General features: G+C 40.0%; 2 protein-coding genes across 2 annotated transcripts in view; both read right to left on the bottom strand.

The window, feature by feature from the left end:
* LOC141991342 (uncharacterized) overlaps nucleotides 1-5,778 on the bottom strand; it is a 55,868-nt gene extending 50,090 nt beyond the window's left edge. Inside the window, 5 exon segments of the mRNA XM_074959642.1 lie at nucleotides 591-700; nucleotides 1,631-1,831; nucleotides 2,902-2,918; nucleotides 5,300-5,398; nucleotides 5,674-5,778. Coding sequence (XP_074815743.1) covers nucleotides 591-700; nucleotides 1,631-1,831; nucleotides 2,902-2,918; nucleotides 5,300-5,398; nucleotides 5,674-5,778 — 532 coding nt within the window.
* A 2,358-nt stretch (nucleotides 5,779-8,136) lies between these two features.
* On the bottom strand, nucleotides 8,137-25,259 carry LOC141991031 (lysosomal acid lipase/cholesteryl ester hydrolase-like). The gene is made up of 11 exons (XM_074959026.1): nucleotides 24,568-25,259; nucleotides 21,756-21,809; nucleotides 19,687-19,800; nucleotides 19,319-19,436; nucleotides 14,266-14,464; nucleotides 13,342-13,451; nucleotides 12,062-12,198; nucleotides 10,882-11,028; nucleotides 10,657-10,728; nucleotides 9,545-9,613; nucleotides 8,137-9,122 (listed from the first exon to the last, which is right to left on the bottom strand). The coding sequence occupies exons 3-11, from the start codon at nucleotides 19,789-19,791 to the stop codon at nucleotides 8,889-8,891; spliced, it is 1,191 nt and encodes a 396-aa protein (XP_074815127.1). The 5' UTR covers nucleotides 19,792-19,800; nucleotides 21,756-21,809; nucleotides 24,568-25,259; the 3' UTR covers nucleotides 8,137-8,888.
* Nucleotides 25,260-25,992: the final 733 nt, after the last annotated feature.

The following is a 25,992-nucleotide window of genomic DNA, read 5'->3' as shown; positions in this document are numbered from 1 at the left end:
TTTATTACTCATTAGCACTGCAGAAACCGAATACCTATTGTGATGCTGAGTGGGCTGCTACTGTGGTTCATGTATCAACAGAATTCTTAACTGAATTTCTATGTTCCTGTCCACCCTAGGATAAAATGGTTTACTTTACTATGTGGCAGCTACTATGAAATTCTAAACCTAGAGAAGACAGGGCAATGGTATTTTAAAATGTAATCTGCTTGTGGACATGTATTGTTAAAACGTGACCTAACACTTTCTTTCTCATGTGGACAAGCCCAAGAGCACAATCTGCACTTCATGGTGTACACCTTAATTTCACCTTAACCACACACTCCAGCTGGATCAGCGTTATTGGTGACAGTGATGAGCAAGTCAAAAAACAGAACGTGACGTTGAGATGACACAGCTATCAGAACATGATATTGCCCTAAAAAGTTGCCCTCTGGTCACATGTGATATCTCCAGCACAGCGGAAAGTGTGTGTGTGTGTGCGCGTGCGTGTGCGCGCACAGTGGGAGGGGGGAGGTGGAAGAGATCTAGACTTCAAAGGACAGATAGTTCAATTGTTAACAACAGACACTGCATTCCCCTCAACTTACCTGTCGTGGTGCCTTCTGAATGTCCAACATAATACAGTTTCTCTTGTCCAGTTTTCTGCACAATAAAATCTATCACAGCTGGATGGTCATATTTAGCCATTTCATCATAGCTATAAAAGGAAGGGTGATCATCTTTATGTCAGCTGTGTAATTGTCTGCATTTGAACACCAAAAGCCTTAGAACTGAAAAACAGTCATAGCACTACAAGATTCTCCATATTATTCCCCCCAAGCACCTCAAATGTTTTTAGTCCCCTCTGCACTGGGTCAGGAACTGACATAAGGAACTATATTTAAACTAAAAAGAAAAGGAGTACTTGTGGCACCTTAGAGACTAACCAATTTATTTGAGCATAAGCTTTCGTGAGCTACAGCTCACTTCATCGGATGCTTATGCTCAAATAAATGGGTTAGTCTCTAAGGTGCCACAAGTACCCTTTTTCTTTTTGCGAATACAGACTAACACGGCTGTTACTCTGAAACCTATATTTAAACTCTGTTCCAGCTACACCAATCAATATAGATCATAGGCACTAACTGTGTTTAAAAGAAGAACACATTGTTTTAGATACTAACCAAACTTGTATTTTGCAACTGCAGCTGTTTTTAGTACCAGGGTTGCAGGGTTGTGCAGAACCGTTTTACTCCTTTCGTAAATTCACACAATACAGTCAGTTATTTGACTTAACGGATTTATCATGTACCACAATAATTTTAGTGTTCATCCCCAGAGAACTCCAAATACTGTATCAACAGAGAAAGACAATACGACCTACATGTTCGTGTGTGTCCACTAATTCTGGAGGTGCAGTCTGACATCTCAAGGCCTGATTTTTTTAGATGCTTAGCAACTCCAACTCCAATTGACTTGAATGGAGCTGGAGATTTCAACTCGTCTGAAAATTCAGCTATAAATTGTGAAATTAGAAATTAGTGTTTTGGCTTACTTCTTACTTTATCAGGACAATGGATTCCCAGCATCACTTTACAAAACAAAATAAATTGGTCATGTCATAGTTTTCCCCAAAACTACAGTCTACCTGAAAGCCCAGAATTCCTCTTGGTGCACTGAAAGGTTTGTGTGTCGTCTGGACCAAGCGTTCCCTCTGCTATTTCCTATCCAAACATCATTGCCCGCATCTGCTAGAATGAAGCCCAGGCTGTTTGTGGCCAGATTAATGATCCAACTGGTACCATCTGCAAGTAAACCATGCTGCAGAAACACAACAGGCTTCGGACCCGAAAGAGAGAGAGATACACCAAATATTCCACACAAGCAAAACTTCTGTGACACTGATAATGAAACAACACTCATGCTTCATAGTCAAATTCCTAAATCCAGCATTAACCTCTGGAGAGAGATTTGTTGAATTGCCAAGGACTGTATTTTAAAGGATTTTAATTTAAAAAGACATATGTCCTTACAGTAGGAAGATTGCATAGACCCCTTTCATTTTTTGTGCAAGTGGGTCTAAACCCAAGAAAAGTGTCAGGGGAAAATGGTGTTTCTCAAATGCATCACTACTAAATATAGAAATCTTTAGAGAAGATTTAAGAGAAAGGCTTATTATTACCATAGCTACATGCAAACAGAGAGTATCTTTCAGGATTAGTCCTATTGTACTTGATTTTCAAATGATTTGATTTTGATATGTAGTTTATGCTCCAAGCAGTACATCTTAGTACATCTGGTTGTATCTTAGGTTAGTGAGCATCACTCTGATTATTGGATCCAGGATTTTGTTGTCTATTGGAGAGAATGCAAGCAATTGGGCTCTGTTTCCTCAGGTACTCCACACCTGTTCCCATAATATCAGTATCTCACTGCATTAGTTTCTCTTGCTCTCCCCCACACTCAGTGTCCACGTTTATTCCCCATTCAGTAGCTTCTGATAACATTTGGTTTTAAGTGTCATGTAGTGAGTGCCAGTGCACCTTATACCACTGTATTTCAGATCATTTCCTTTTCAGAGTCATTACTTTTGCCCCACTCCCTGCAGCACTCATATTTATGCACAGTTTTGTGTAAGTGACCTAGAATAAATAAGTATCTGCCAATCATCCCAGCTCGATCTCAGTTGTGAACACCTGTCCCAAAGAGCTGATATCTGGAGTACACTAGTAGGTAAAGGAGCCTTCCCTTCCACTTCAGGAAAACTAGCCGCTCAAGACCAGAAGGGGAATCACTTAATGTCTTGCTGCAGAGAAAGTGGTTCCAGGGACCAAAAGGGTTTGAATGGCTAGGAGGGGATGCCACTACCAAAGAGCATTTCTAGCCTTCACCACAATCTTGACTAAGTTCACCACCAAACTCTCAGTCCCCTTCTCCTCCAAACCAAACAACCACTCACTCCTGCTCTGAAACCTACCAGCCACACTCTTCCACCACCAGAGGCCCATCTCTCCCCCCTTCCTTTTCATAAATTGATGCGATAGAAACATTTCACCAGCCCTGGTACTCCAACAAGCAGTTTAAAGATGACAACGTAGCTCATGTCCTTAGCATACATATGGTCTACTATATACAATTAAAGCTCTGTCGATCTAACAGCCAAAAGGTCTATTTACAACTGAGGCTAGTTAAATGATTTCTCTACAAAATTAATACAGCTGGCACAGAAAGGTATTCCATTTTGCAGAGGATTTCACTATTTTGAAATATGGTTTCATTCCAATTCGGAACAAATCCCCAAAATTTCAGATTTATCCATAAAAGGGAATGGAGTCCTGGCTTCAGAGAAGTCCACCTGGTAGGCTGCCCTGGAGCTGTGTGCCCTGGAAACCTGGGCTTCAGAAGAGCCAAGGTGGGCAAGGGGACAGGAAATTAAGCATGTGTCCATTGGAAACCTGCCTCCCAGGCAGGGTTCTGAAACCTGGCTGGTTTCCAGAGGATCTTCATTAAAATTGAACCATCTCCATGTCACTCAGTCAGCAAATTCTGACAAAAAGCTTGCATCTGCAGTGACTCAAAATTAAGTGTGCAAAAATAGCTTGATAGAAGGAGAAGCTTTATACTACTTCAAAAGAAACCATCTCCAAAGAGCACTACGAAGAAGATGAACAGTGGATGCCAAGGAAGAGATCGGTTTTCACATTACATAGGCAAACATTAAACTAAAACAGTAACCGAAATTTACACAGCATTCAGACGAACATATAAAGTTTTTATATGAATGATGTTCATGTGTGTCTATAATAATACTGATGGCTTAGTGGTTTATATTTGAAATGGATACCAAAAATTTGGAAAATCTGTTAGGTTTTTGCTTACTCCAAATGACTTATTTTCAGACTTATAAATGACAGTTAGGAGTTAGTCAAAAATCATCATAAATTTGGGAGACTGCACAAAGAAAAAGTGACAGAAAACCCAGTACCAGTCTCACTGGAGGGATAAAAGCAGTTTACAAAAACACTATACAAAAATACAATATCAGCATGAATTAAATATACTTTATCTATTACTTCTACAGTTACTGTCCCCCCATACTGTAAAGGTTCCCCCTTTATCTATTACTTCTACAGTTACTGTCCCCCCATACTGTAAAGGTTCCCTGAACAGCAACAAAGCCTACAGACCGATGGTCTCTGTTTTAGACTTGTGGCTGGTGCGTCTTTTGGACAAGAGATAACGTTGCTCAGGGCAGAACAATTCACTTAGACCTCAACATTTGGATTGCAGCAGTGGCACTTCAGTCCTCCTAGCCTCTTTTTCACACCCATAAAGGTTCATACTACTGGGACTCAGTTTTCCCATCCACACAGGCAAAAGCCTTTCATCACATCAGCCTTCAGTTTGTCTCCCGATTTTGCTTACTCCCTCTTTTCCCTGACTTCTATGTAGTGCTCCCACTTTTCCTCTTGTCCTCCCTCGCCGCCCAGTACTCCTTCCCTTGTCCTTTGACTTTTAGGAGACCTTTACCTGCATCTTTATTCTCCCTGGTTCTCATATACACTTCACGGTCCTCTAGCAGCTTTTAGAGTGCTTCTCTACAGCATTTTCTGCCACCTACCATAAAGACAATTTGCACTGCTGATGTGTTCTCTATGGGGACTAAGAGTGGAAAGCAGGGTATGGGCATGTTTGAGGGTCCTTGCAGGGACATTGTTTAATTCCTGCAATGCTGAAGTTACAGATGGACTTTTCCACAGCTGGAGGCCAGGACTAGACTGTCACATGCAGGAAAACTAGCATTCAGGTAACTCGGGGTAACTCTCCTCCATTCTGCACAAAAATATCACACACATCCATGCAGAGCAGACAGAATGCCTGCTGAAATGCTTAGGAAGAACAGTAGCATAAGGGATGGAAATACAAGATGGTTCAGTTGATGTATAAGGAACTTTTGTTCATTGTCATGGTCAGTAAACTGATATGAAATGAAGACTAGTATGTCTGTCAGCAAAAACATTCAAAAACTTCTAGGCTTAATTTTTATAACCACAAATCCTTTCTTCCATGCATATTATAGAAATTAAAATTTATATTCTACACCAGAAACATCCCCATAAAACTAAAACTACAGAGAAAAATACTGGCTCCCCGTAACAATAGTAGAACCCCATCTTTAGATTTGCAGAGACCCCTGAAAACCTCCTGTATGTATTGCTGTAATCTAGGTCATATTTAAGACAGGGAGGAATTTAAGGTTACAACAAGTTTCCTATTTAATACGGACATAAATTTTACCTGTGTTGTCAGCATTTACTTTCTCATGAAGAATTCTGTTAATACTAAGGATATAGCCGTCTGCTGTCACATCATCATGCTCTTCACTAGGGTACCCCCTGTATTGAATTATTTCACTCTGCAGGAAGAAAAAAAAAAATCAAAGGCTTTGGTCTCAGATTGCCAACAGGTTTTAATTTTTTTTTAAGGCTTTCCTAGGCCATGTATTTACTATTATGGGGTTTTACTGGACATAGTTTCTGGTGGGATATTTTCAAGGAATCTGAACTGTGAGGCATTATCTATTATAGCCTCTGTCAGTTTATTCCACCAAATAAGGTGAATTAATAATGTATATTTCATTGTTTCTCAGAGATTCCCCCGACCCAACTCTCTCTTTAATGGATTACTTACAATATTCATATACATTTCAGGATGGTCATTTGACCTGCTGTCAGAGAGTCCTTGCATCAAAACAATTCCATGGATCAAACATGGTACAGCTACAGAATGCCACATCTTGGGTCAGCCTAGAATAATACGTTTCATATTAGTGCTATCTGAATCATTCTTAACTCCTCCAAGCAGAATGTGTCCTCACCAGTTATGACCAAGTAGCTTAATGTTCCATATAGTCTGCCTAAGAAAACAAGTTACAATGGGCCTGCAAAACTCAGGAACTATGCTACGTATTCTTGAGCACCGTCTTGTCCATTAACACATAACTTTTATAAGCTGAAAACTGCAGGACTGAGTCATGTTTTCCTGTTGCTTATTTTACTGGTCATCATGTACTATGTTGGGCACAAAATATTCAGCCCGGGCTATGTGAAGCTCTAGGCTGCACTGATTATGCTGTATTTGGTCTCAGTCCTGTAAAACAGCAGTACCACACAGAGTGTCAGAGACTCAGTAAATGTGGTGTAAAGAGCCATAATTACTTTATATCTTAATATCCTGTTCATTACAGATACTACAGATGGGTCTGAGATGTGAAGTTCAGATTCAAAATTAATCAATCAAAATTAATGGTTCAACCCATGAAGGAAATAGGAGTTAGGTGCAAAGCTTCGATCAATTTTTCCAGGGTAAGAAAGAAAAACATTTTCCATTCCCTTCTAATTAAGCCAATTCCTTCAGCAAAGAAGAAAATAACCAACAATGCAATTTAGAAAGACAGTTCTCCACTGCAGTCTCTTCTGTATTGTCCTTTCCATCTTTCTCCTCTTCTTCCTGGGGAGCAACCTGTCCCTAAAGCAGTTCTTTGTAAATTATCCACATCTTCATAGGAATTAAATCATTCATCTGCCTTTTCTGGAGCATTAACTAATCTAGCTTTTTCACCATTTAGGATCTTTTTTGGCTGGACACCATAGTGCAAAAAACTTGAATCCTTTCTCCTGGAGATGTTGGTTTATCCTTTTCTATTAACAAACTAGAATGTCTAGCATGGAGACTTTATTTCAACATCCATAGTTGTAAGCTGATTACCTTGAAATATTCTTACCAAATACAGTCTAAGTCTCTAGCAAGCCTCAGATCTTCCCCTGGGTGCTGCAGACAAAAAGCTCTCTTATAAGTAGTGGGGGCATGCTCTCAACAGGGTTTGAAGTGCAAACTGCAATGTGCCCTATCGCTAAATCAGATCCTTTATCTTCAATTGCAATGATACGCAAGTCAGAAGGAAGTTAACATGCTGTTCTCCTGGCTCCCTTTTAAGGATTTTAGTCACTCCTTCATTTGATTCAAGTTAGATCTGCCAGTGGGCAGGCTTTCTTATTTTACACTAGTGGGCAGTATTTCAACTTCATTGTGCACTTTTGGGATCCTTCAGGCATCCCATTCTCTGGTCCACTTCAGTGAGCCTCTCTTTAAAACCATCTATGATGGTCTAACGGATTTGAGGGTAGCTTGTAAAGCTATGACATGTTCGAAGAGATATTCTTTATCACCTCTTGGTACTCTTTGAAAAATGTGTTTTCAATTCCCGCCCCCCCCCCACCATCTCTTCCATGCATTATTAGCTACAGAGTTTGCCAGCAGCAAACACTGTAAACTAATTTAAAGTTAAAAAATTAATATTACAGCCATCCTTAAGATGCTTTTGATATTGAAGACAGTGTTTTTTCTATTTAAAGTATTTTCTACTCTGAGACTTCATGTAAGCAGTAGTAAACAATATAACTAAGACTGAAATGTAGCTTCTAACCCTTGCTAACTCTCAGAAACATTTGTTTTGTGCTAGAATTTGTTTTAGAATTGAGAAACACCATTTTTAGTTTTCTATGTATGTACATGGCAATGGGAGGAGAGAAATGCTCTCAGACTCCTATGCATGCACAAATGTGCTCATTGCTTTAAAAGGCGGATATAGTTTTGTTCAAATTTAGCAGGTCTCTTAGGCTTTAATAAGCAAGATTTAAGACACTTATATCTTTAAAACTACTGAATAAGTTATTTAAAGTTTTTGACTAATGAGAACCAGGATGCGGAGTCTCAAGTTGTTCACAATTTAAACAATCAGCAAGATTCTCCTTTTGATTTTGCAGTCTGTTTTGGGTGTTTTGATAAAGTAAAAGAAACATGTCTTTGAATTAAGTTTTTGGCAAAAAAACCTAATATTGATTCAATGTGAATATCAGCTACATGTTAATAGTGTGTGTCTTTTCTCACTGAATTGAGCATTAAATATTAGAATCTTGTAATCGTTGCATTAGCTTGCTATTTATCATTCAAGATTGTGCTATCAGATTCTTCCTTTCTGATCTTCTAATTATGAAACAAAAGAAAGAATACATTTCTGAATTTGAACATTTAAAGAACTTTACTTTTATTGAATTCAAAAGCTATGTAAATAGAGATGATAGATTACAGTTACAGAGATTTATTTTTAGTTAATGGCACATGTCAGCTAATACGTATATAGAACAATCTCCTCCTAATAGCCTTTTTCTACTACCTTCTTCTTCAAGGGGACAATAAAAAGACATGCCTACTGGATCTCTTCTTGGTCTGTATTGATAATCACTGGGATTAGTACAGAATGACTTTTGGTCATGTGACAAGAGTATTGACCCTGACCCTAGGTGGCTGACTGGTACCATGAAATAAAATCTGGCCCAGATCCTCAGCTGCATTAAAATCAGCATAGTTCCAGTGACAAAGGAATTACATATTTAAAAAGTAATTAACAACTTGGGTGCTTTTCTGAATTTGGGTGTGTGATTGCGTGTCTAGTTTAGCCACATGTATCAGTTGTGCTCCATGCATTCAATTCACCTTACAGAAATGGTCATCCAGACACCAGCTAAGAAAATCATCTTGGAAGCAGATCTACCCTCCTATTCATGATGTATTTAATTTACGACACATACTTTAGAAAGCAGAAGACTTAAAACTTGTGTGTGGTGCTTTTAAAATGTACGTTGCTAGTTGAATTACTTTCTTTGGATACGTATACACTGCTGACCTAATATTTAAGATCATTAAAGAGAATCTTATTAAAGTAAATATAGTGAATATAGACCATTATGTTTTGTATGCAAACAGTTTTGTAGTTCACTAAAAATCAAGAAAAACAGATATCAACAGAAATTAATCAAATCCTTGATCCTACAGCCACATTATTTTCACGGGTTTTTCCTCATCAAGTCAAGGATTCCATTATACATGTGCTGAGGTGCATCCAGGCCCCAGATGAAATCCAAATGGTTCCAGTCAGGAATCGCCTTGTGGTAAATCAGATTAGTGACTTGTGGGAGCAGAAGGGCAACATCCTTAGGGTCAGCGAGCCAGTCATTTCCACCACTCCACATTGCAGTTGGGACTTTCATGCGCTTCACATTATATAAGGGAGGAGTATCCTTAAAAAGGGGGGTTTATAAAAGAAAAAAAGAGTTTCATGTCACTAGAGGATTATTTAAAACAAAGAACAACTTTATAATGGATTTATTGTCATTCTGGAAAGGATAGCACTGAGGACAAGGGAGTTGTGAATCAGAAGTTTTGAATTTCCCTGACAGTTCGTATTTGAATTTTCAACCAGGAAATTCACTGCATCATTTTTGGAACTAAGTTTTCCTAATTTCTTTAAAGAAACAGTAACAGAACAGAAACATAATATGCAAGGTTAGACATTCCAACTGGAAGAAAAGACCAACTAAGTGATTCTATTTTGAAATAAATTTTGAAAATGGTTCCTAGCCTTTGCTATCTCTCCCCCTCCCTACCCCCCTTTTTTTTTTAAAACAGAAAGACAAATATTTCCCCATTTGGAGAGGTTTACCTGATTATAGTGCAAACGGTTGAACCAGATTCCCCAGTCATAAGCTTTTAGTTTACCAGTTTTAATTGCCTAGAGTATAAGATTAAAATCAAATGTATATACATTTTAGTAAACATAATTGTGATCATTATGAGGAAAAGATAGGTTCATTACTTCATACATTTGCAGGTTTTTCACATGTAGAGACTAATAATTCTCTCTTCCTTAAAAACCTGAGGGGGTGAAATACAGGGAGACAGCAGCTGAACGAAAACTGGGTTGTCATACTACCCTGAGGTAACTGGAATGCACGTAGCAGAGCAAGTCTCATGCTTCTAAACAGATATATGGCCACAAGGGGAAAGTATTAAAAATATACGGTTACACCATGTTTACTCTGCTATATAGATATATATCTATATCTATATCTATATCTATATATCTATCTATAATTTAAATAGCATGACAGAAAAAATTGATATTTTGTTTGCTGCATTCCCATGTATTCTGGGTGTGGGTTGGCAGTCAATATCAATTTGCAAGATAATTAACATCTTACTCAAGAAAAAAAACCTAAGGCTTTGTCTACGGTAAGTCGACCTAAATTACGCTAGTCCAGCTACGTGAATAACGTAACTGGAGTCGACGTAGCTTATGTTGATTTACTGCAGTGTCCACACCACGCTGCGTCAACAGGAGACACTCTCCCATTGACTTATCTTACTCTTCTTGTTCCGGTAGAGTACCAAGTCAACTGGAGAGTGCTCTGCTGCTAATTTAGCAGGTCTTCACCAGACCTCCTAAACTGACCCCCGCTGCACTGATCACAGCAGCGTCGATCTCCGGTAAGTGTAGACATATCCTTAATAGTAGTGCTGCCCTATAAGATTTCTTGCATTTAAGGTATTTTCATGACACTGCCAAGGGTCTGTTTTGCAAAATATACTATGCTAGGCCATTAAGGGATAATTAATTTTTTTGATGAGGCAATGCCATCTGAATTGATAATTTATTCTGAATGACAACGTTTCCTGACAGAATAGTATGGGAGACTGACCATAAATCAATTTTCAAATACAACATATAATTTTTACATTATGATTGAAGGGCACTTTATGTTTCAGAAATTCTACCTGTTTCCAATGAATCATATTTTGTACAGATGTTCCCGCTGGGGCATGTGCTGTATACACATGTACTCGGCTCTGAAAAGAAACATTTAAATTTCACAAGAAGTTTCATTCAGGAAGTGGCTCCATTTATTTATCACAAATCAATGCAGACAATTTCAAGGATAAATCGGTCTTTCAAAAAAACAAAAACAAAAACAAAACAGAAACACCCTGATTTATACATACCATATTTAAGTTCTTCTCATTAAATCCACACAGCACAAACAGGATATTACCACAAATCTCTGATAAACTCATATGGCGGCAAAATTCAACAGCAACCACCTCACCAAAGTAAGTGTGGGGTAAGAAATCTTTATTCCCAAAAAAAATCTGTAAAATTACAAAGATTTATATTTATTACAATTACAGATATTGGCGATGAAATCTTCCCTTCCCTCTATTAACACTAAACTCAGATGTAATATAGGGGACATTCTATGTTCAATGTATATTTAAAATAACTCAGGTGAGGACAGTTCCACCACTTGGAAGACAGACAACTCCCTATTCCAAAAGTTTCACTGTTAAGATCTCGATTACTATTTTCTAATCCTTAATTAATTCTTCCTAGTTTTACTCTTTGGATACTCCTAAATAATTCCTCTCCTTCTTTGGTATTTGCAACCTTCAGGGCCTACTAAACTATTGCATGGTCTCTTGGCAAAAGTTATTGGCATTACTGTGCCAGATCAGGCTAGTGGTCCAACTAGTCCAGTTACTGCTCTCTGCAGTAATACATGCTCCAAAGGAAAATACTAAAATCCTCATAATGGAGAATCATGCCAGTGGGGGGAAGTAACTTCCAAACTCATGGCAGCTCATGCTTAGTTTATACCCTGAAGCAATAACGTACCCTTATTTTGTATCCTACCTAGTATAGCTGGATACCCTCATTACCCATAGAAATGTCTAACCCTCTTTTGAATCCTGCTAAGCTTCGTCCTGTCAGAGTTTTAGATCTGTTGCCCTTCAGTTTTATGGAATGCTAACTTTTTCTTGTATTAGGAAAAAGGGTAAGGTAGAGTGGCAATGCTCTGTTACCACCTCTACACCATTTACTATTTTATATACCTCTCATGTCTCCCTTTAATTCATACACTCTCTGAATAATCCAAGATTTTTTCCATTCTCCCATGAAAGTGAAGTCTGCGCATGACTCTAATCCATTTTCTAACATACTTTAAGGGTAAATTTTGGCACCATAAACACAGATTATGGACTAATGTACATGACTAGCTTTGACAGCAGATTGTACACTAAAAATCGCTGGATATTCTACAGTGTCTCAACTCATTTTAGAATCCCCACCAAAAGGTCCTACTAACTTTGGCCAATAGATATTCTGTGTGAAGAAATTGCATACCTTGATAATTGAATTGGGAAGTAACGCAAGCTTTGTCAATGGGGATTTGGCATATTTCATTGTGACTACAGGAGCTAAGGCAAAATACATTTTGATTCTTTGAGCCAGCAGGGGCATGGTTGAAAATGCTATGAAAGCTGAAAATGAAGAAAGACATACAAGTTACTATTGTGGAGTTCAGGCACAATGTTTAGTTTTTGTAAAAACTATTTTACAACTGCAATGAGAACAGAAGTGTTGAGAATTTTCAAAGGGTCAATTGAAAACAGAGGCTGTTGATAATGTAAACATTCTCTAGCTGCATTTGTGGCCCACACCTTGAAGTGCCATGCTAGGTCGCAATTTTCAAAAGACTCGATTACTAGGAAGTTCCCATTGAAGTTTGAGGATGAGATGATGACACTTGCAGTCTGAGACTTTCTTTCAGGTGAACTTAACTGGAATTTAGTGCCTTTGCTATATGAAATGCTGTGTTAAAACAAGGTTTTGACTATTTGAAAGTAGAATCCTGAGTGTGCATGTCAGATTTCCCATAAAGTGTGATTATACTCAAAAAAACAACTGTCAGAATGGCACATCCCTACTCAGATGTCCTTCCTCTGATTTACTTATGCAAGCAAATGAAGTAAAAATTTATTACTCTTTTAGCACTGCAGAACCCAAATAACTATTGTTATGCTGAGTGGGGTCCTACTGTGGTTCATACATCAAAAGAATTGTTAGCTGAATCTCTCTGAGTCCACCCTAGTATAAAATGGGTTTTTTTTTTCTATATGGCAGCTACTGTGCAATTCTCAACACTAGAGAAAACAGGGCAATGGTGCTTTACAATGTTAGTTGGTCAAGGTGAACCACGGGTGTTCAAATACAATATTCTTGCTCTCTGTTAGGATTTTATAATGTGCTAGTTGAAACATGTTAACTCACATGTTCTAGCAATACACTTTCTTCCTAACGTGGACAGGCCCAAGATAAAAATCTGTACTTCATAGTGTGCACCTTAACTACACACTCCAGTTGCATCCAGGTTATGGAATGATTATGTGTAAGTCTGAAAAGAACAGAACATGACTTTCAGATGACAGAGCAACCAGGACATGACATTACCCTAAAAATTCTCTTCTGGTTGCCTGTGGTATTTGCAGCACAAACAAAGGGAATTGGAACCAGGGTGCATGTGGGTATGGGAGGCGGATGTGTGGCAAAGGAGAGAAGAGATCTAGCTTATAATGGACAGTTATTTCCATATTTAACGATACACCGTATTCCCCTTAACTTACCTATAGTGGTGCCTTGTGAATGGCCAACATAATACAACTGCTCTTGTCCAGTTTTCTGCACAATAAAATTAATCACTGCTGGAAGGTCATATTTAGCTAGTTCATCAAAGCTACAAAAGGAAAAAATACCATCTTTAAGTGTAATAGAATTAGGTGTCTACTTTTAAACACAAAATGTCTTTGAACCATAGAATAGGCATAGCACATGTACTGCAAGCCTCTCCAAATTGTTCCCCCAAAGTGCCTCTAGTGTTTATAGCCCCATCCACACTGGGCCAGAAACTGAGGTAAGGAATCATGTTTAAACCCTTTTCCACTGTATCAGTCAGATTGATTCACTGGTCCAAACTGTGTTTAAAGAAAAACAAACCAAGATTTGTTGTCTGAGATACAGCTCTCTCATATCCATGTTAGCTGCACCTATGTTTAAACAGAGTCTCTAATGGCAATCTCGGACAGTGACTGTCAGATACTGTAGCAAGGCTTTAGAACTTTTTTGTCCTTTGGTAAGTTCATATTCTAGTTAAAAGGCATTTGATTTCATTTAATTTATCCTGTCCTCATAATAAATTTAGTAATTCCAAGAGAACTCCAAGCATGATACAGAGAAATAGACAACACCACCTTCATATTTGTGTGTCCACTAATTCTGGGGGTGCAGTCTGACGTATCAATTGCCTGATTTTCTGAGATGCTTACCATCTACAACTGCAACTGACTTGAATGGAACTGGATGTGTTCAACACCTCTGAAAAAATCCAGGTGTAATTGTCAAATTGGGCATTCAAAATTACTGGACACATTTTAGTGTTTTAGCCTAACTCTTTATTAGTTTCGCACTCAAGTAGTGAAAGCTTTCATAACACCACTTTATAAAACAAAATAAATTGATCACATCATTGTTTTTCCCAAATTACAGTCTACCTGAAAGCCCAGAATTTCTTCTGGTGCACTGAAAGGGTTATGTGTCGTCTAGACCAGGTGTTCCCTCTGCTGTTTCCTATCCAAACATCATAGCCTGCATCTGCCAGTATGAAGCCCAAGCTGTTATTGGGCAAATTGGTAATCCAGGTGCTGCCATCTGTAAGTAAACCATGCTGCAGAAACACAACAGGCTTTGGACCTGAAAGAGAGAGACAGACACATGCTGCATATTCCACACAACCAAAACTTCTGTGATATTGATAATAAAATGACACTCATGCCCCAACAGCCAAACTCCTGACTTTAACACCCAGTTCTAGTTGTAGAGGGATTAAGTTGAATCGCCAGAGACACTAATGTGGAATTCCTTAAAGACACTTCTTACAAAAGGAAAACTACATAGAAGTATTCTCTCTCTTGTACTACTGGGTGTTAAACAAAGAACAATTTTATGGAAAAAATTGTCTCTCTCAAATGCTATCACTACTAAATATGGAAAACTTGGGAGAAGATTTGAGGGAATGGCTTATAATTACCATGGCTAAATGCATACTAAAGGTGTACTTTAATATTAGTCCTATTATATTGATTGTCAGAAAACATATTTGTTGTGTACTTCAGGATCTAAGCAGTACATGCCTAGAAAGATGTATCAGGTTAGTGAGTTTCATCCTGATACTAGATCTACAGCCTCTCTCAGCCTCTTCACATAGTCCACACTAATTCCCATAATAACTGTATCTTGATGCGGCAGTTCCTCATGATCTCCTCCCACCATCATGTGGCTACGTTCATTCCCCTCCTAATCATTGCTACAATACTGTGAATCCCGAAGTGGGGTCCCTGGACTTCTGCGGGTCTGACGTGGGCTCTGCTGAGATCTGCCCCGGAGCGAGGGCCAGCACATACTGGAACAGCTTTCCAGCTCTTTTTCCATGTAGGGTATGCCATTTTGAGAACAAAATGGCATACCCTACATGGAAAAAGAGCTGGAAAGCACCCTCTGCACAGCATGACCTCTGACGCACTAGGCATGCCAGGTCATGCTCGAAGGGGCGTTCCAGTAGTACCAGAAATTAAAGGGGTCCAGGACACTTAGTAAGATGCCAAAGAGTTCATTGGGGGAAAAAGTTTGGGAACCATTGCTATAATATTAACTGGTTTGGGGTTTTTTTTAAGTGTCATGGAGTCAGTGCCAGAGAACCTTATACTACTGCATTTCAGACCTTTTTCCTTAAAGAGCCCTGACATTAACCCCTTTCACTGCACTTATACCCATGGACATCATAATTAGTAGTAATTCCAGTTTGATCTATGTTGTAACCACTTGACCAGGGGACCTGGTGTCCAGAGTACACTAGTAGGTACAGGAGCTTTCCCTGTCCCCTCCTGAAAACAACTAGCAGCTCAAGCCCAGCAAGGACATGACTGTGTATTTTACTGCACAGGAAGTGGTGCCAGAGAACAGAGATTTGAACTGCTTGAAGGGGATGCTGCTACCTAAGAGTTTTTCTTGCTTTCATAGAATCATAGAATATCAGAGTTGGAAGGGACCTCAGGAGGTCATCTTAGTCCAACCCCCTGCTCAAAGCAGGGCCAATCCCCATTTTTGGCCCCAGATCCCTAAATGGCCCCCTCAACTCTCACCCTGGGTTTAGCAGGCCAATGCTCGAACCCTGAGCTATCCCTCCCCGCCATTCTTTCACTAGGATCTTGACCAAGCTGGGACTAGCACCATTCATCTTCCTGCCTTTGAACCTACTGTCTTTCCACAGTTGCCCACCTCTCCTTCTTCCCCATCCCTAACACCATTGCAACAGTTTGTGGAAACATTTAACCACTCTAACAAAGCAGTTAAAATAGACAACACAGCTCAAGTTCCCGGGAGAGCCCTGCAGTTCCACGGATACAGATTTCTATCTACAGACAAATTTGTATCCACGGAGGGCTCTAGTCACAGAACATTTTTTGTGAGTGGGGTTGGAGTCGGAGTGGGGTTGGTACCATACTGGTAAGAGTTAAAAATCTACTTGTATCATTGGTGTTGATGGCCCATTAAGGGCACTCAGCGCTCACAATGGGCCATTGAAGAAACTCATCCCACCCAGCAGGTCTTCCGGCAGATCTCTCAGACAACAAGAAGCTGATAGCAAACCATGCAAGGACATGTGATATGCTCCTGTGACCCTGGACTCCATCTTGGGCCAGTAATTTTCCATACAAATGGGCACTGGGCTTTATTTGGGATGGTGAATTTCCATGCACATAGAGGATATAAATTGTAGTTGGAACATCTCCATTCTGTCTTCATTTCCTGCTTCATTTCTCCAGACTGGATTTCTATCAAGGAAGCTTTGAACAAGGACTAATGATTCCCAATCTGTTTGGGTGATTCCAGAGAGGCTCTTTACAAGTTAGCAGACCACTCCACCACTACTACAAACCTGACATAAATGATTGCGAAGTGCTTATATATATACAATCTATTAACCATTTTAACTCTCTTTTCTTTTATTAAGAAATCTTTAGTTAGTTTACTGAGGATTGGCTGACAGTGTGGTTTTCGGGTAAGGTCTGAGATACATATTGACCTAGGGTAAGTGTCTGATCTCTTGGGAATGGAAGAACCTCACATATGGGGAAATGTATTTTCAGTAACCACTCAACCTATTAGACCAATTTGTCTGGATGGGAACCAAGGGCTGGAATGCCTAAAGGGAACTGTGTTTGACTTCTTGTTAACCAGTGTGGTGATACAGAATTTCTTTGTTTCTGGTTTGGTGAATCTAATTACAGAATAAGTCACCAGTGTTTGGAGGACTGTCTGCCCCATTTCTTGGGGTTTGCCCTAAGCATGGCACTCTCAGTGTGGCCCATCCCGGGCACCCAGTCATGAAGGGTTTTCACATTACATAGGCAAGTGTTAAACAATAACCAAACTTACACTGAATTCAGACACTGTTCTGAAGCTTTTATACGACTGATGGGTTTCAACAATCTATCATAGACTTTCTGTACTTCTTCCCCATCCCCTTATCCTTGCTGATCATCACTTCAATAACAACCTCATTTCCAATCCAATAGCTCCCCCTGATGGATTCATTTAGCCACACCATCACTCAGTGTACAATGGAAAAAACAAAACCCCCAAAAACAAATACGCATTGGTAACATTCACTTATTTAGATTTTAAAATATAAAGAGATGCTCATCCATGGCTCTAGATGCCCTATCATCATCATTAACACGACAAATAAATTCACAGCAGTATTAAAAAATCACTTTACACTAACTCAACAGACACCTACTAAGACTGCTTTACATCTCTTGATAGCTTAGCTGTGCACCATACCCTTTTCTATCAGTCCTGCACGGTGACACTTCCCAGGCTGTAAAGATTTTCCCTTAACTACATGCTGAAAGGCAAAGCAAAAAAACAAAACAAAACAAAACAAAACAAAAAAAAACCTTCTCCAGGCTGCTGGTCTCTGTTTTAGATTTGTGGCTGGTGATTCTTATGGATAAGCAATAATGTTGCTCTCGGCAAGACAACTGATTTAGATCAGCAGTGGCACTCTAGTCATCCTGGCTTCTTTTTCATGCCCAACATGGTTTATACTAACAAGACTCAGTTTTCCATACCCACAGGCAGAAATCTTTAACCTCTCCTGCCTTCAGTTTGTCAATTTTTTTTTACTCCCTCCCCATCATCTCTCCATTCCCCATTATTTTGCTTGTATTTTTCCTCTTCCCTCCCACTTCCTCTCTCCTCGCCTCCCTCCCCATTCAGTACTCCTTCCCTTGTCCTCTCACTATGCTGAGATCCTCACCTGCATCTTTAGTCTCAGTTCCTCATATACCCCTCACTGTTCTCTTGTGACCTTTAAAGTGCACTTCACTGCAGAATTTTCTTCCCATTTTTATACAGTTAGCACTGTTTAGCTATACTCTAGGGATTAGCAGGGGGGAAGCAGACTACCTGTACATTTGTACACTTTGCAAGGACAGTGCTCAACCTCTACAAGGTTGCTTGCGGATGCAGAGTGGATAGGCTTAGTTTAGAATAAGATGCAAACTTTACATATAAAGACTCTTGTCCTCTTGAGCATTTTCATAATTTGTTTGAGCCGCTGCATTTGGTTATTTGTAGTCTTCAAAAAAGCAACAGTTGAGAGGAATCTCTTATTCCAAAAGAGTTCCCATTAGACAACCATAGAGCCCATCTATAGTCAAATGGCAATATAAATATTGATCTTCCCCATAACAAAAAAGTTTTGGTTTATAAATTTTAAAGAAACGAGTGATCACATAAATTCAGTATTGAAACACTGAAAGTATGTAAGAGATTAGAAACCTAACCGTAGTAAATTAGACAAGTAGTTTAACATTCAGTTATTTGTTGTACATGCTTTAGTTTAAGCCATGGGATCACACAGATAAAACAGATGACTAAGTGAGAGACTGGTTACCCATTTGAAGACTGACAGACAAAAAACCCCAGGAAATAAGCACTTCTCTAACAAGGGCCCAGATCACCCCTCTCTGCTCCTAGGATCATGGGGAAGGCTGAGATCCAGTGGCTCCCCTAGGGTACAAGCACAGGGATGGTGTTGGGACTATTCAGTAATACTCTTTCCCCACTGTCAGTGCTCTGTGGAAGCTCCACTACTGATGCTCCAGAAGTCTTCGGGCAGAACTAGAACATAACTTTGTTCTCTGTGCAACCTACTACACAGCCACAGGACTCTGCCAATGGCAGCATGGCTTCTGTAGGACCAGTGCTGTCAGCTGGGGATTGTGGGGGTTAGGAGTAGTGCAGAGCTGTGGGGTAGAGTAGGCTGTGGAAGGAAAACCCTTTCAGGGCAATACAGGGAAGGGCCTTCTCCATAAATCTGCCTTTACTGGATGGAAACTCCATGAAACCAAACTCATGGGATTTTCTGGGACCCCTGTAAGCCTCCTGAACATATGTCTATGATCTAAGTTAAATTCCTTCCTAACCTAACCATAAGGATACAGCAAGTGTCCTGTTTAATATTGACATCAATTTTACCTGTGTTGTCAGCACGTACTCTCCCTTGAGGTATTCTGTTAACACGAAGTATGTAGCCATCCACGGTCACAACATCATACTCTTCACTGGGGTATCCCCAGTAGGTGATGATCTCACTCTGCAGAAAGAAAAATCGAAGTCTTTTGTCTTTAAAAAACAGACTGTCAACAGGTTTTCAAAGGCTTTCCTAGGCCATGTATTCACTCAGGATTTTAACTGGAATCCTATTTCAAGGAATACTGAACTGTGGGCCATTATCTATTGTAGGCTCTGTTGGTTTAATCCACAGACTTACACATTTAACTACTAGCAATGTACATTTCAGTGTTTCACAGAGATTTCCCCCCACCCTTGGACACTTTACTTACAATATTCATAAATGTTTCAGGATCTAAAGGTGTGTTATTGACAACAAGTCCTTGTACTGATACAGTTCCATGGATCAAACATGTCACAACTACAGCCAACCACATCTTGGGTCTCTTGGAAAAAAAATAAGTGTGCTGTGTTAGTGCCATCAGAATCAAGGGTAACGTACAGAAACCGTATCAGTTATGACTTAACGTAGCTTACTATGATTCATGTTTATTCTGCAGTGTTATATTCTAGGAAAAATATTATGAAGTCCTGTTTTCTGCGTGGTTATTCTACTGGTCATTAATTGCTAGGATAGCCTCAAACAAACAGCAACATCACTCACATAGTTCAAGACTCAGCAGATGTAGAAACAAAGCGTAGATAACACTTGCACTGGACCTTGTTAATACATGGTTTACAATAACAACTAGAGATGGGGTTGAGCTGGTAAGCAACTAGAGCTGGATCAAAACTTATTCAGCATTTGATGGCTTTGGACCCCCAGGTTTTGGTTTGGCCCCCATGTCTAACAGCAATAACAACTGCTGAATCCAGCATTTCCTTATAGTTGACGTCCAGCTGGTTTAAAGCCTTCCCATCCATATACAAGAGCTACATAATCAAGTGCTAATCTCTATGTTAAGCTAATTGGAGAAGAGTTCCAGAAATACTAGTAGCTAATGTACAGGACAATAATTCTCTATCGGTGCCCCGCACATACCATCTGAAATTGTAAAGTGTATTAAAATAGACTGGCATATGCCTAATTTTTAATTTCTATTTTCATTGTAGAATATCTCTCAAATTCACTTCCTTCTATCTTGTCACTGAACCCAGAAAGTGCCCTGTGTTTCCAATCTATTGGATAAGTAATACAGACCTGAGAGGGGCCTCTCTGGACTAATCACTGTTGGTATTTGGCAGGGGGAAAAAAGTCAGATGCAAAGAAAACCTATCACTCTCAACAATATTTGTTGGGTAAATAGACCACTCTAATAGAAAGTTAGCAGGTGTCTGTCTTTACAGGTTATTACAATTTTGTGGGCACATGTATTTTTATTACCTAATAAATCTAGGAGTTTATTCTTAGTTTGCTACATAGCCTAGCCATTAGGAGTTCCAATCCTGCAAACGCTTACACTTGCCGTAGTCCCATCGAAGCCAATGGTGCTACTAATGTGAGCAAGTCAAACAGGACATGTCTTGTGATGTTGAACAATGCTAAGTATTGTAGTGAATAACATGCCTCCAGTGCAGCCTGATGTGCCAGGATGGCCTACTTACTGCTGCACACATTCCAACAGCAGAGAAAGGGATATGCCACCTTTTTGTAGTTAGAGTGGGTCTGTGTTACATTTCTCTTGCACTAATCAGATCATAAAGTGGTCTGTCTCCCATCAATGCACAGAAGAATAGGTGTACATTTTCCACCAGCATTAAGTGACAGAATAGCTCCCTTTAAGGTCAATCTCACCTGCCTCTTCCCCTCTCTAGGCAGTACTATTATGATAGTATGGAAACGTGTGTACTCATCTAAGGAGAAATTTTGCAGGCATCAGTATTCTGTATGCACAAATATTTCTTTTAATACAGCTAAAGAAGTCTACCCAGCAGTTTGTCATCCTTTTTGTCTCTATCTGATTCTGAACAATTCAATTCAACAATTCAAACAAAAGAAGCGCTTTATTTCTAGGCTTGGAAGGATTACATTTGTATTGGTAACTATCGATAAACATTAATTTCACCATACACATACAAACAGACAAAAAATATTTCCTTTGATAATAGAAATGTATACGTAGGCAAAAAAAATGCTGTTTGAGAACTTATTAGAGGTGATTTAAGGATATTTAATTTCCATGTTTTGACATGTTAAAACTTTATAACCATTAAAACACAAATTGTCAACATCACATTTGAATCTCAACATCTGTCATTAAGTATTGTCTGACTCCCTCCCATAGTTTCCAACAGAGAAAATTTAAACAGAAAAAAAGCATAAACCCCAGAATTTTGTGCAATTGTGCAACATTTAAATTGATAAAAATAAAAAATCCTATAAAATAAATGTTGACATTACCTGTCAAAATCATATATATATAAATTTTCTATTTCTGCCAAGTCTATTTATTTCCTTTAAAAACAAAAACAAAAAAACTGGTTAGAAAAGAGTTGCTTTGTCCATCTTAGGCTTTTCTATAGTGCTCATGATCATAGTGAAAGTGATACAAGAATTTACTACAACAATTTTTAATACATTTTCTAAAAATACAGATGTAAGCATAAATCACACCATATTACACTGATTAACACACCCTACAAAGGGTGTGTTGATCAGAACAAGTATCACACACACATTCTATTGTTTTGTGAACAGCCCATCTCTAAATTATTTTTCCCGGTACTACACCTACCACCTAAAAAGCACAGGTTACCAGCTTCATGTAGATACAGGATAGGACAGCTCCTTTGGAGGGATTAAAGGACAGGATTCAGAGCACCTGTGACGGACAGTGCTAAAACAATGTCAGGTTGTGGGAGGTCAGAGGAGAAGGAACAGTGACAGTATATGGCACTAGGGAAACTAGTGTCCCCCCCCCCCCCCCCCCCCGTCTAGCATGGTTTGCTGCACTTTGTGTCCCTCACTAGCCAGACCTTCCTAGTATTTAACTATGGCTGGGGAGGCAGGGAGAGAAATAGAATAGAAAGAAGAGATATAACTCCATCAGACTGTTACACATGTAGGTTATCTGCCACTCTTTACAAATCTAGCTGAAGTCAGAACGCCAGCTTGAACAGGTTGTACTAAATTCTATTTCACCCTTCTGCAAATATTTATGAAGGTTTTAATAGTATTTTCTTTAGTGAGATGCTTGATATTTTAGCAGGCCCTAATTGCATTGGCTTCCAGTTATCTTATTTGTCAAGAACACTGTCTTTGTTAGAGTCTCCATTTATTATAGGAGAAAGCAGTAACCTACTACAGAAGAAGTGTTCTGTACACAAATGCTTTTGAAAATCTTTAATAAAAGAAGATATAGCTAGGAGTCAAATGGGTTTCCCACAAAATGGAGTAGAAACAAGAATGCTGGCCAAAACATATTAGCAAGGGAAAAATCAATATTTAGGTCTTTTAATCTGTATCTTTAATGCAAACATACTTCCAGAGCCAAAACCTATTTCTCAGGAGCAGTGATGTGGTGGAGGGAGCTTTGGGACTGTTCATTATAAAATACATACAGACACTGACAGAATATGAATTTATGCTTGAAATATCCTTTTCTTTGAAGGTTACAGCACATGCAACAATATTAATATATCTGCCTAACCTCACAGTTGTCATTAACAAAAAAGTCTAAGTATTAAAATATAGAGTTTTGGTGTAAGTTTTGTAGACTATAAGGAAGAAAGGTCTCGCGTTTAAGGCACTGGGCTAGGAGTCGGTATATGTAGATTTGTAACTGGCTCTACTATAGACTTCCTGTGTGATCATGGCCAAGCCACTCAGGCTACATTTTTCAGACATGGGTAAGTGGGTGCATTGTTCGCCCTGTGAGCCCTCAGGGGAACATGGGTGTCATCCACAACTCCTAGCCCACTTTCCTTCAGTGCTTTTGGGTAGAATGCCCACAGTATGGAGTTGAGTGGTTCTGCCCATGGGCTAGATGATATAATCAGGTGCCCTCCTGACTATGGAATGCCAGAAGTCCTCAAGGCAGTAAACTGAGATATGGTAGCCGTGTTCCCTATAGACCTTTAGATAGGTCCAGAGGCCAGTGCGCCCAGAGTAGCAATGATCCGGAGAAGGACAAAGCATGCATGGCAATTTTGTGGCCCTCTCCAGGTCCTCCCTCAGCTCACCTCTCAGATACGTCACAGTGGTGATCTGGGGTTATTCTGACTAAACCTGATAAGGAAACATACAAGTTGGCTGCCCTGATAATATCCAGCACTCCTTTTTTATGCAATCCCCCTTTCAGCGCTGGCTGAGTACCTGTAAGATGTATTAACAGGAGAAAGGTCACTCACAGTATATGGACAGTTCCAACATTGCTGTTGCTTGGACTCGTTTCACTGTGCCCCCTCCTCATAGTGGTGTGCTTAAAGAATAGAGCTACTTAGCCGGGCCTTCAGTGAGACAAGGTGTTAAAACACACTTAGGGCTAGTCTACACTAGAAGCACCACAACGGCACTGCTGTGCCAATGCAGCAGCGCCGCTGTAGCACATCTGGTGAAGATGCTGTATGTCGATGGGAGAGAGCTCTCCTGTCAGCATAATAAAACCATTTCCATGAGCGGCGGCAGCTATGTTGGCGGGAGACTGTCCACACTTAGGTCAGTGTAACTTACGTCACTCCGGAGGGTGGCTTATTTACACCCCTGAGCAACATAAGTTATACCAACAGAACCTCTAGCGTAGAGAAGCCCTAAGGCAGGGGCTACCACGCTTGAACAAAAAATAATCCAAACTCACACAAACAAACAAGTTAAAAACAATAACTATAAACTGTATGTAACAATTTTATTAAAGGCAAATATACAATAAAAATATTAAATGATTGAAATCATTAGAGATATTAATACTGCTCTTTAATTACTAGTGGCTATGCTGGCAATCACACTAGGGCATGTGACCACACACTCCCTAATGTTCCTACCAAAAGTGTCTCCTCCTTCAGTCCCCCACATTTCAGGTACCCAAGTAGTACATGTGGAGGCATGTTGCAGGCCGGTAAGGAGATGCTCTTAGAAACACACTTTATTATACTGGGAATTGTAGTGCAGATCTTGATGATCTAGGCAGATTAAAGCCCTTTCACTGATGGAATGTGCCTTAATGGTATAGGATTAAACCTTAACTACCTATCTAGCTGTAATACAGGATACTCACTCAGGTTCCTTTTCTGGCTAAGTGCTCAGAAGACTGGTGCAAGCATGCAGGTCCTTCCTGGGGATCACTGGAGAGGAACTAAAACATCCACACCCTTCTGGAACAGTGCTGACAGTCTTTAAAGCTTGGAACCTGCAGGTTCAGATGCAAGCAGGTCAGGTCTCAGAATCCAAAATCCTAGATCGGGTGTGGGCTGGCTGCAGGGCAAGCAGGCTGCAGGTGGTGGAAGGAGAACCAGGCTGTCTCCTTCTGTTGCTGGCAAGAGGGGGCAGGAGGAGCAGATTGCACCCTCTTGAGGCTCTTCTGCGGGCTGAGGTTACAGACAGGTCACTGCTGGGCCTGGCAGTGCTATGCTGGCTGGCTATAGGGAGACCTCCTCTCTGCTTCGCTCCCAGGCTAGTCTTGCCACATGGAGGAAAGCAGGGCTATTTGTAGCCTCCCTCTTGCTTTCCCAGGCATCCGGGGCTGGGCCCAGGGTCAGAAACTGCTTTCAGTGCTGCTGCTTGCCTGTCTTGTGCCGTCTAACTGGCTGCTGGGGACTTCAGTTGTCTCTCCTCTTCCCATTGGAGGAGAGTTGCCAGGGTGACCGGGGGGGGGCGGTTTGTGTCCCCTTCCTCTTCCCTACTGCTGCCAGGGTGGACACCAGTGCAGGACTCTGTTGTGGACCCCAATCCCACAAGGTGCATCTCTTCTCTTGGGACACAGCCCCCTTGCTATTAAAACCAACTTTAGCACCAAAATATGAATTTTTAAAAAAAATAATCACAGAAACCTAGAGCTGCAAGGGACCGTGGGAGGTCATCTAGTCCTGTCCCCTGCACTGAGGCAGGACCAAGTAAACCTAGATCATTCCTGACAGGTGTTTGTCCAACTTGTTCTTAAAAATCTCCAGTGAGGAGGATTCCATAAGCTCTGGTATAGGCTTCCAAGGGAGGTTAACTACCCTTATAGTTAGCAAGTTTCTAGTATCTAACCTATATCTCCCTTGCTGCAGCTTAAACCCATTATTTCTTGTCCTACCTTCAGCTGACATGGAGAACAACTAATCACTATCCTCTATGATAGCCTTTGCATATTAGAAGACTCTTATCCGGTCCCACCTCGGTCTTCTTTTTGCAGAACTAAACATGGCCAGTTTTTTTAACCTTTCCTCACAGGTTAGGTTTTCTAAACCTTTTATGATTCTTGCTACTCTCCTCTGGACTCCTTCTGATGGTGGTCTCTGAATTTGTGGTCTCTCTAAACAGACATGCTAGTCACAAGCAGAGAGTATAAAAAAAAATAAGGTTACAACGTATCTACCCTGCCACTCCTTTACAGCAGTATGGTACAAAGACAAAAAAGGAACATTTTACTATATTCTGATATATCCTGAGAGTGGACTGGCACACAGTACTAACATGCAAGCTAAGTGGCACCTTATGT

This window comes from Natator depressus, chromosome 7 (genome assembly GCF_965152275.1).
Source record: "Natator depressus isolate rNatDep1 chromosome 7, rNatDep2.hap1, whole genome shotgun sequence".
Taxonomy (NCBI): Eukaryota; Metazoa; Chordata; order Testudines; family Cheloniidae; genus Natator; species Natator depressus.
The sequence above is the reverse complement of the archived record's forward strand: the minus strand, read 5'-3'. Positions and strand labels throughout refer to the sequence as shown.